This window comes from Eutrigla gurnardus (genome assembly GCF_963514095.1).
Source record: "Eutrigla gurnardus genome assembly, chromosome: 2".
Classification (NCBI taxonomy): domain Eukaryota; kingdom Metazoa; phylum Chordata; class Actinopteri; order Perciformes; family Triglidae; genus Eutrigla; species Eutrigla gurnardus.
In genome coordinates, this window is record NC_139916.1 from 19,691,590 (window position 1) to 19,703,443 (window position 11,854).

At 37.7% G+C, this 11,854-nt stretch overlaps 1 protein-coding gene across 1 annotated transcript in view; it reads right to left on the reverse strand.

Annotated features, from left to right (window-relative positions):
* rad18 (RAD18 E3 ubiquitin protein ligase) overlaps window positions 1-6,401 on the reverse strand; it is a 27,357-nt gene extending 20,956 nt beyond the window's left edge. Inside the window, exons 1-5 of the mRNA XM_084030888.1 lie at window positions 6,260-6,401; window positions 5,441-5,519; window positions 4,869-4,930; window positions 4,638-4,708; window positions 478-863 (exon numbers count right to left, since the gene is read on the reverse strand). Of these exons, the coding sequence (XP_083887014.1) occupies window positions 478-863; window positions 4,638-4,708; window positions 4,869-4,930; window positions 5,441-5,519; window positions 6,260-6,310 (649 nt within the window). The 5' untranslated portion in view covers window positions 6,311-6,401. The remainder of the gene's footprint in view (window positions 1-477; window positions 864-4,637; window positions 4,709-4,868; window positions 4,931-5,440; window positions 5,520-6,259) is intronic.
* Between the last annotated feature and the right edge of the window lie 5,453 nt (window positions 6,402-11,854).

Sequence of the window (11,854 nt, forward strand, 5' to 3'; positions counted from 1 at the left end):
ATTATATAAACTGTTATATGTTGGCTTCAGACAATTAAATATTCCGGTGGCTAAAGTTGCCAAATTTCAAATTAACAGTGCTAACAGTACGAACAGTGAAAACAACACTCGCAGTGTGATTTAATTGCAATAAACGGATAAAAAAAAGATGTTGAATTAACAACATATTGACGACAATTTGTAAAAAGTCCTAAGTCATGGTTTGTTAGGTCTGTCTGCAAGACAAGAGGCAAACAACTTTTAATATGCTTGTTCTCTCACTGGAGTTCGGATCGACCTGCTGCCTGATTAGGAGGAGCAGTTTTACAGGTATACAACTCTGATCTGGCCAGAACAAAACAGCTCTCCCTGCAGGGATTCTGTAGCTTTGCAAACACTAATGAGCGAGCTTGCACGTTTTGCAAGTGAGTTGACAAGCTAGTTAGATGGGGTGAGTCATACTGTGTGATTCAGCACCTTCAGGCAGAAAGGCTTTACCTTTGATTATGGGCTTTATGTCTTTTGATGGTGTCGAGGCACGTGCCATGTCAACCCCGGTGCCCATACTGAATGAAACTCCGGCCTCCTCCATATCCATCGGCTCTTCCTTCACAACCACTGGAAGCGGAGCTGTTGCTGCATGTAGGTCAGTGTCTTTTGCGTTGTGGGAACATGCAGTCCGTAGTTTTCCCTGCTGAGCAACAGAACTATCTCGCCGGGTTTCCTTAGTGGGAGATGTTTTAGGCCTCTTTTGGAAAAAGTGACTCAAAACAGAGCTGTTACACTTCTGGCCCCTCTCTCTGGGAGTTTTGCATTTGACAGCAGACACTGGAGTCTTTGGTGATATTGGAGGAGATTCAAAATTTGCTTTTGAGAAGTGGTGCCTGGGGAAAAAAACGAGAAAGGCAAATTTCATGTGAATGCAAGCATGTGTAGCGTTTTAAACAACATAATACATAATTACATAGCAAGTATATTATGTTGGGTAAAGGACGTTGGTCCTCTTAAAAAACAAGTTGAGTCCATCAAAGAGAGAAAAGGCAATAAATACTGTGGACAGTAAAAAGAGCCCTTTAACGTTAAACTGCACCTCCTCCATAGAAAAGGAGCGAAAAGGTAGACACTTTGGCTACAGTCTTGGAAATGTGGAAAGCAAACAAATTGCACCTGGGCCATTACTTGGCAATAAAACGGAACCAATGAGGCATGTAATGCTCTGCTTTCCATATCTAGACCTAATTTGTGTTTACTGTCCCCATTAGAACACGAACACGAACACACACACACACACACACACACACACAACACACACGCACGCACGCACGATGTGGAAATCCAGGTATAACTATTACTGGTTACTCCACTAAAATGTGGACTTTGTAAAGCAAATTATTTAGTAGTTAAGAGAAGGTAAGGAAACAACAAAAAGTGTAAGAAAACATCACTTAACTCACAACAAGTCTCCAATTGCTGCATTGTGAATTAACTGCATTGCACTGCTACAAAACTTGCATAATTCAAATGTAGTATCACTTTACTTTATAGCCATGAGTTGTAACATTTTCTGCCTCATTTGCACAAGCAAGTGACTTCAGTATCCACGACTTTAGTATCTCAAATGGTTCTAAATACTACTGCTCCCCAGCAGTTTACGGGCTGTTGCCATTGAGAAAACACCTGCCAAAAGATCTTATCAGGCTATATTTGTATCAGTACATATTTAGTATACTTTGAGTTTAAAATTAGTAACAGAATTATACTGTAATTACGCTGTGGACGTTTATTCAACTATCATGAGGCTGCTGCATGACAATTTTGTAAGTTGTTCTGTATCTGAATTCCTGTTTTCACAATGGTCTGGGAATAGTGGTTACAAGCAGCTAGCTAGGAATCTTTGCTGCAGGCACCAATAACACTAACATAGAGGGCCACCCTGAAATGTCAAGTAGCTTTAAAGTTACCTTTAGTCAAGCAATGAACAAAAAGAAAAGTATCTTTGAATAATGTTCAGTCCATGCAACATGCAGCATTTCAATGACCATATAAAACATGTTTTTCACTTGAAACACAAGTCATGTGTAAAGGTTATGAATTGAGTCAAAAACCAAATCTATGGACTACAGCTGTTCAGAAGCATGAAGACACCAAGGAAAACTGCGAGTTCAAAAGAAATCACATGTACTTCATCGTTCCCCGTAATAAAAAAAGGCCATTTTGCATTTGGTGTCTAATGTTTTAATGTTCAGGCTCCACTTCTACCTCATTAAAAGGGAATTCACGGAGTAAGAGGAAAGCCCACAAGGTAGCTGGTTACTGTGATAATATACAGCAGACGTGTGATAATAGCTGTGGTTCGCTAGAGAAATAGGCCTCTCGTAAATTTGTGCCAGCGTCAAACACCCGCACAAAACTGTCTTTTTCCAAAGAAGTTGCACAGCAAGAAATGTGAGTGGCCTAATGAAAAGAGAAAATCCACAAACACTTCTAAAGCAGAAAACATAGCAGCCACACACTCATCTTAATATTCTTCCCTGTACGATTCTGTACTGACAGGTTATTACACAGGCCCACAAGCAAAACCTACGACACCGTCTTAGAATATGGTGAATTTATGTCAGAGCAAAGGAACTATTCTTAAACTTAATTGTTCAAGACACGTATATTAGTACATAACAACTACTCTCTACAACAAAGTCAAGGAATCACATTTTTCGGACTCTCAATGCTACACAACAGGAAATTAAAAACCAAGGGAAAGAGAAGCTGCATAAGCCACTCATTCATAACAGTGATGACAATCAGAAGGTCTAGAGTTCGAAGACAGACCTTTGAGAATTGATAACATTGAGATGATTGATGAAAGGGAGAAACTAACTGACTGATAACAGCATTCAGACATTATATAGAGATTAGCCCAGACAGGACAGACATGGGAAACAATTCTGTTGATTTTAGTCAGAGTTTGCTTTTTCCAGTATCAATGAAGAAAAGAAAATGTGCCAGGTAGTCAAGAAGGCTCATTTTCATCTATTTTAGCTCAACAGAGCTAACAGAGCAAAAACTCAATCCATAAGGAGATGTGCATGCTGTCGTCCGTTTCCGTTGTTACTTCTGTTGAAACAGAAAAAGACTAACAGGTTTTCAGAGTGGGGATTACATCCAGAAACTAGGGATGTCAGATTTGGTTGATTTTGCGTTCGATACATTTTGAACACCAATTAACCAGTTACTAACCAATTAAGGCAATTTCCTCTTACGCTTTAACTTTGCCACTGCATTTTGATAGGCTATATCCACCTCTTTTTCATATTTTATATACTAAATGTATTTTATGTTGGAATTGCTTAAGTTAAATGCGGTATTTTGATCAGGTTATAGGTGGAGGTTACAGAATATCACCTGATCGGCCACCGTAAATCAGTAAATCATGCAGATTAGAAGGGTAATCGGATGATGCACCAATTGAAACATTTTCCGTATTCATTCGTCTGCTTTCAAGCCCGGTGTGTGTTTGACGGGCCAGTGTATGCGCGTGTGTCCAGCTGTTTCCCACGCACCAGGATTGGCCTCACAGAGTTAGTCATTGTGCACCGCAGAGCATGTGTGTGTGTGTGTGTGTGTGTCTGTGTGGCGAGCTGTGTCGATTGGCACCGTGGTGCTTGGTGTGATGCGTCCCGTCTGAACAGCTCAATTGGTCAACGTTTAGATGTAAATGAACCTGTAGACCAACATGCATAACCAGGCAGAAATAAATACCCCTAACCAAGACATTTCCACTAGACCAGCTCTGAACACCAACTACTTCCTGCTATAATGAAAAAAACATCAGCCCTAGAGCTTCACGACACACGCAGAAGTGCAATACAAGGAGAATCTTGAATGACCTCAGCTAATAAAAACAAAATCCCCATTTGATTTACAGAAAATCCTTAAATCTGAAGCAGATTACTGGTAGACAATTATAAGTGTTTTTCTAATGCAGGTAAATTGCAATAAACTGAGATGGGTTCCCTTGTGGACATATTGTAATCTTGTCAATAACAATGGGATCCCAAGAATCACCACAGTAATGGTTTTTCTCTTCAGTTCTTAGAACCAGGATGATACAAACTGGAGGAATGCTGAGGCACCTGTGCTCACAGTCAAGAGATTTTAACATGGATTGTGGAGTAAAATTTATTTCCTGAGGAGCCATTTTATTCACTTGTTGGTGTATCTCGGAGAGCAAAAGAATAACACTAAATTCAAGAACTATTGTTTGCTGTAGGTGTCTGTATCAAAAGGAATTGCTTACTTCCTTGTTCTACATCTGAACTAGAGTTTAAAAAAAGGCTTTTAAAAAAGTACTGTAATTAGATAATAAATAAAAGTGTCAATTCTCACCGGACCAACAATCCAGTAACTCAGTGACTCAGGCATGATGCATCAGGTTGCTGATTTGTTAATGTGGACTAATGTGGTTCAGGCAGTATTCTTTTATTGAAATGTTCACTGCTTGTACTGATAGCAGCACCCTGGACACAAAATGCATAACAAAACAGGTATCGTTCAATACAGTTGCCTATTTTCTTCGTTCACCCTGTGAAGGATACAGTACGCTAAGGTCCATTTACAGACAAAGTTCTCATCCTTTTCAAACATAAGACATGCATGGTTACCTTGCAGCTTGAAAGCTTACGACCAAGTCATCCAATAACCGGTTGGTTCTTAAATCTTGTTCTGTTACTTGCTGAAAGAAAAAGGAGGTACGAAGGATCTCATTTATCAAATAAATACAATTCATCACAGATGATGACGTGTAATTGTGTCATCAGTATTAAGATAATGACCCTGGTCATTATGCAAATGATTCAGGCATAAAAATGCATTCAAGTCATGTTCATACTTACTGTATTGCAAACTGGACACTGCAACTTATAGGAGAGGAATTTTCTGATGCACAAGGAGCAAACTGTAAAATGAAATGCAGACAAAATATGGTAAATGATTGCTATTCTTTCTTTAAAGTTGTTATTCTTTCATTTTCATTACATTTTGATTTATAATACACATAAAAAGTCTCCTGTAGTGCACAACTCGATTCAATCCACATAAGAGGAGGGTGTGGTGTGGTTTAATCACAGTTGCTCATTTGTGTACCTCCAGCCTAATGGTGCACTCAAAAGATAGACACCACACTAGATTTGTACAAGGAGCTCACACATACTGCAACATACTTGAAATTCCATTTATTATTATTCAAATGTTCAACTGTTACTGCTGTGACATGAATTTCAAAAGTACAATTTTATTTTTTTCAAAAAAGTATCTCAGCTGCATTTCTCTTTTTTATGCAAGTCACTGGATGGTCTTGGCTTCATATACTGGTATATATATATATATATATAAACCCAATTATTTGCTTCCAAATAAACTAAATAGTACCATAGTTACATAAAAAGCTAATCTATGTGTTACTTACAGTTGTGAGAGCATTTAGTCATCATTGAAATATTGAGGAAGTCAAAACAAATGGGGCATCGAAGCAAGGCATCAACATTCTGCAGGTGAGGGGGAAAATACAGGAAACACTCATGAAAATCAGAATCAGAATCAGAATCAGAATCAGGTTTATTGCCAAAGTAAGTTTTCACTTGCAAGGAATAAAAAAGAGAAAAAGTACTGGAATAGAAATTTACACTAAAAAATATATAAGAGACACTATAACATATAACATAAACAAGTATGTACAAAAAGCTCAACTATTACTGGTCTGGCAATAATCAAAAGTGATACAGTAATGTGTCCATTGTCCTTATGTTAAAAACATGGCAGGTTGGAAGCATAACAGTTCAGACCATGACTTTTTTAATTGGGGTGAAACTAAGTTAGTGTTGACGTAATGCGTTCTAGACGTCAGACGTTGTGAATGGAGGCGGTTCCGTGTTGACAGCAGTCTTATGATCGAGATTTACGTAAATATTAACGTTGGTTACACAGCGCCACATAAATAGTAAAACGGTTAGTTGAATCACAAACGTATGTGTTGCATTGTACCTTGGCTATAAGGTTAGCTAATGAAAACATTAGCACCCGTTAGGTTAGTAAAGCGGTATATTCTAGATAAAATAAGTAAAGTGTCTTAAATACGGTAAACGTATTTGTATCTAAACGGCTTTAGGTTTGTAACGTTAACTTGGATGTAACGTCCCGCAACGTTAGCTATTGGGGCTTCCATTTAGCTCCGAGTTAATAGCCGCCATATGCTAACAAAACGTTTTAAAATATGTGTACAACTTACTTTCATCCATGCAACGCCAGGTGGTAAATCCGCTTCAACCTGTAGTGCCATATCTGCTCATCTAACCAAAAAAAACAGCTTGAGAAAGTCACAAAACCTTTTGTTTTTAGTTAAGAAATCAAAGTCCCGCTCCCGCGGACACAGGAAGTCTGTCACGTGACTTGACGACTTCCGCTGATTTGATTTCACGAAAAAGGTCCAGACTCGCGTCGGCGGATGCTGGAGCAGAAATAAGAGCACTTTTACTCTTTTGAGCTCGAATCCCTAAATCCAACTTCTGTAGCGTTTCTATATTTAAATAATAACCTTTCAGAAAAAAATAATAATCGATAGAGTTTGCCTCATCAAAAATAAATTACATTTAAATGTCTTGATGAATTGGAATACATGGCAAAAAGAAAACATTGGATTAACTGTTTTCCACCCGCTCCGGGGACAGTGGCAGGTGGGGAGTTTGACTGGGGCGGTACACCTGTCAAACGGTAACGCAGGTGTCCTAAGGCGAGCTCAGGGAGGACAGAAACCTCCCGTGGAGCAGAAGGGCAACAGCTCGCTTGATCTCGATTTTCAGTATGAATACAGACCGTGAAAGCGGGGCCTCACGATCCTTCAGACTGTTTGGGTTTTAAACAGGAGCTGTCAGAAAAGTTACCACAGGCATAACTGGCTTGAGGCGGACAAGCATTCATAGCGACGTCGCTTTTTGATCTCGATGTCGGCTCTTCCTATCATTTTATTATTTAGAAGCAGAATTCACCAAGCATTGGATTGTAAGCTCTCCATGTGCATTTGTTGTTTTTCTTCTCTCTTTTTTTTTTTTTTAGTTTATAGCCTATAAATGATGTATGATTAAGTGTCAATTAACTCATTAACTTACTCATTTTTGCATGTTTGTTTTACCATTTTTAATAATAGGTAGCCTAATGTCGGTTAGTTAAACTCAGTTACACAGCAATATATTTATATATACTGTATATATATATGACATAAAGACATGACATATGACAATAACCCCCAAAATCTCCTACTCCTCTTACACCTTGTAGTTCTGTATATTTACTACAACTAAAAAGGAACTTGGAGTGTGCCATGGGTTTATTTTTCATTATTTTAAAATTAAGTAATGTAGTTTTATAGCATACCCTTGACTGAATGCATTTAAACAGGGTTTATCTCATTTATGACATACTTTCAAATTGAGATTTAAAGAATTCTGCCCGCCCAAACATTTATTATCAGATTGTGTTTTACTTTACCCTTAATAGTACTGTACCAACACAAAGAACAGTAATGCTTCCATTAGACAACATCCTTTTAAAATAAAATAAATTTGCAGCACATACATGGCAAAGTAGGCTAATATTCCATGCCTGCAGCATTGAACTCATTTTTCAGCCTGAAGCTTAGGCACTGTATCACAGATGTAAATATATGTACTGTACATATATTATAGATATTTTACTAATTATAAAGATGCCACTTTTTCTTTATGTGCACAAATGATCGAAATGAGCGTCCTTGTCTCTGAAACCAGGGAATAAGTAATTATCATGCAAATGTATTTATGTTGGAACGCGTCACATGTGTGCTTGAAAGTGATTATTCAGTCACATGAATATCCAGAGGCATTTATGTGCTGTAATTACATTTTTTCCTGGTGGTTTGGAGGATGCAACCCCCCGGGCATTTGGCCAGTTAAATAATTTCATAGTTTTGCCAAAGCATTAACAACTGTTTCCACATGGCTTCCTGCGGAAGAGGATGAGACCACTTCAATTTGTAGAGTTGTCTGCATTTATCACACAGGTTGTCACAGAAAATGACACGCTAAATAGGCTGCTATCTCTAATAATCTTATTGAGGGGAATTATTATTATATAAATAATATTTTCACTATTCATCATTTCTTTGGTGACCCAAAGGTGAATGCAAGAAAGGCAATGAAAGGGGTCGATGACATTTTATATGCCTTTCCAAATCTTTCTGTTTCGATTTATTTTGTTCGCTCTGATTAATTGAATTCATTCATCCGAATTATGCAGGTCTACTTTGCCTTTTCCTGATTTTATATTGAAACAATTCCTTCAGTGCGTATGTATGTGTGTTTTTTCATTCCATCTCTTCATTTATTGTTATTTATTAAAATCCCTAATGGCACAGACCTTGAATTCTGGAGAGAGAATGTGTTCTAAAACACCACAACATATGAACTGCTGTACAATAAATACTGATACAGAATGGATATGAATAACACCTACAAACGCAAACACTGTACTCTTCAAACTCTCTGCTGAGACATTCTGATGGGGTTGGAAAGTGAGGCTTTTCCATCAGTGTCAAGTAGCCAGTAAGTAAAGACAGTAGCCAAGTATTTATTATATGCTTATATCAGCAGGGGGACATGACGAACTCAATGACTGAGAGACTCTCTGTTTCTTTGTCCAGACTTATATTACAAAATAAACCAATTACCACGTATTTTATACAGGGTCTATTTCAGTCTGGGGGGGTTAAATGCTCTTTTCACTGCATAGTTGTATTACTGATTGTGTCTACAGCACATTAACCATTTTCTGATATTTTGTTAGACTAAACCTGTCATGATTTTATTATTTCTTCATTGCTCAGGGCCTCCTCCTAACTCTTTTCTCATAGAGAAACGTCATGATGCCATTAATATCAAGCCAATGTTGAGTCAAGGATGACTTTCCGCTATTATTTCCAAAGAGAGCTGGTGTATCTGGAGGCTTCCTCCAGTCACCCTGAGAGGACAGAGAGAGAAAAACATGTCTAAATATTTAATCTTTCTTTTCCTCAGTTCAAAATGTTCAAGGTTGTTTCTTTAAAGAAGGTCAAACAGACTATAGTAAAATATAGAATATATATTAGATATATACAGTATATATATGTATATATGTATATATCCAGGCCCTAATGAGAAAAGATTTGAGGCTTTTAATAAAAAAAAAAAAGTTATGGAGTACTGCTTAGCTTGGCTTCAAATTTATGAGTTGAGTTTAAGGTATGGATTTGATTTCAAGGTTGAAGAAATCCCTACTCTTGGAAACTATGTTACCATGAACCAGAGCAGCATGTCACATCAGGGACACATAGTATGTTGGGTATTTATTCAGCCGTTTGCAAGTGAAGAGTTGCACGATATGAATTAAAAGCAAGCATCACACATAAGAAATACATTAAGGAAACTGTAACTGAGGTTTCAATCTAATTATTTTATGCGGCTTTGTCGCAGCATGTCGCTGTTTAAATCTGCTTCAAATGATAAACGTATATTGCTGCAGACAGTCAAAGAAATCTGTATCGAGTTTTTCACTTAAATGTGGGCCTAAAGCGAGTTCCAACGCACACAGTAGAGTGTTCATTAACTTCCCAATACCCGGGGAAATATTAAATGAAACCCAGGCAGCATTACGATCCACCCAAATAGTCTTTTGCTCATGTAAAGTCCTGGTATATAAGATTGCAAAGCTTAACATTCAGTCAATAGGCTGATGCAAATCTGTGGTTAACAACTATCTGAAACATCCGCACAACAGTCAGGGCATTGAAGAACTGTCTAGTACGGTGTTACAAGAATTGTGCTTCAGTTTAATTTAGCAGGAGGCAAATGGCAGCAATAACTACATATCTTTTTGGATCTGCACAAGAAATAAGTTGCATCGACAAAAGATAAAATACTTTTGGTCATCCCTTCCTTGTTCAATAATACAGTTTTAATGCATTCAGTGTTTATAGAATATTTAAGTTATTAAAGGGACTACAATGTAATTTTTAGTAGAACTTTACTCACAATACTGATTACACACGAAGTGAAATGCAATCTGCAGATGAATTGAACTTGAATGACTCATCCGTGACAAAGTGAACATATTGGACAGAAGGCGAATATTCTCATTGGAAATCCTATATTTACATAATGTATTATAGCTTACATGACCATTCCACCCAGACGTCCTTTCCATTATTGAGCTGATAGATCTGCAGCCATGCCCTTTGTAGGTCCAGGTGCACTTAATTGAAAAATTGTTAGATGTAATTGCTTTCATTTGTTGGACTGTTGATTAGACTAGACAGGATATTTACCCTACAACCAACGGCAAGCTCATCGCATTAGCAACAAGGACACTGAGTTCATAATCTGTACAGTAATATTTATGTTTGCAAAAGACACATAGCCCACAGCACAAATACACAGCTACAAAGATAAGCTGTCCACCATTTACCTGCGAGTTAATAAACTCATAAATAACGGTGTTGAGATCACTTACATGTCTTTGCAATGACCTAGAGAACCAATAAGGCAATGAATCATAGGTGCGTTCGCAACAAATAAAATCTAAAGGCCACTGCCTCACCTGCAAATAGCTGTAAGATGACAGCTTACCATAACTCATCACATTACGGGGTCATTGTTTTCACTTGCTTCGAAAGCGAGATGCAGGATCTGCTCTGCCTCTGGCCTCAGTGTTGGCATCTTTCTGCTTCCAAATCTTCAAACTCCAAAGCCACATTTGGCATGCCACAGCAAAAACATCATAAATATGAACAAGCAGCGATAAGATCTCAGAGGTTCAAGGTTGGAACTGTGTGTGTGTTTGTCGTATCATCAGGATCAAATTTAACTTGGGTGCACACGTGTGGGATGTCACGTCTTCCTGATTCGTGTGAGGATGTCTTCCTGTATGTGTGTTTTGGGTTTAATTTACTATGCACACTGTACAGTGCATTTGATGTGCATCACTGCACATCAAAGACACAGATGGAAATGTCACTGGATTCAGAGGTGATGCCATGTGACCTTCAAGGTCTGATCTTTATATATATATATATACAGTATATATTCCTTTATGTTCATGCTCTGTGAAGTCACTGTGTCATTTGTTTGGTACGTTGACAGATACTGATACATTTCTGAATATGGTCAGAAGTGTTTCTGAAAAGGCATCAAAGGGAAAATATGTATTGGCCTACAGTATCAAGTATTAAGTATTTGAGGGATCTCTGCGGCACTCTGATGTCGGTCTGACACACTGAGACAAAAATGAATTAAAGCTTCATGTTCTCTTGGAAGCAAAGTTTCCTGCCAACAACATCTTGATCTTGTCTGGGCTCTCTGTCAGCTGGAAGGTCAGTTTGATCCTTCCAACATTTATGTATTATGCCAAAGTATCCTTGAGCAAGGCACCGACTCCCTACTAACTCATTGTTGGGAGTGAAATCAAACACAAGTTGAACTAATAGAATTGAACACTGCTGAAGCGATGTTGTGATAAAGACTTGCATTACATTAAGGATGTGCAGATGACAATGTGGCATATATCTTCAAACCATGTTAACATTGGAATATATGATATCTTTGTTCCATTATCAAGCCAATCACAACATATATCTCAGCATTTGCAATTTCTAAAAAACTATCGCATTAAGTATAAATACAAGAAATTATTTAAATTTTTGGCCAAATTCCCAGAGAATAAAGGAGATTTACAGGCCATCATCTTGTCAATGCTTATGTAAAATTATGCTTTGTAAAATAGAAATTCAATTTCATTTTTGTAATTGTTGGAATTAAAT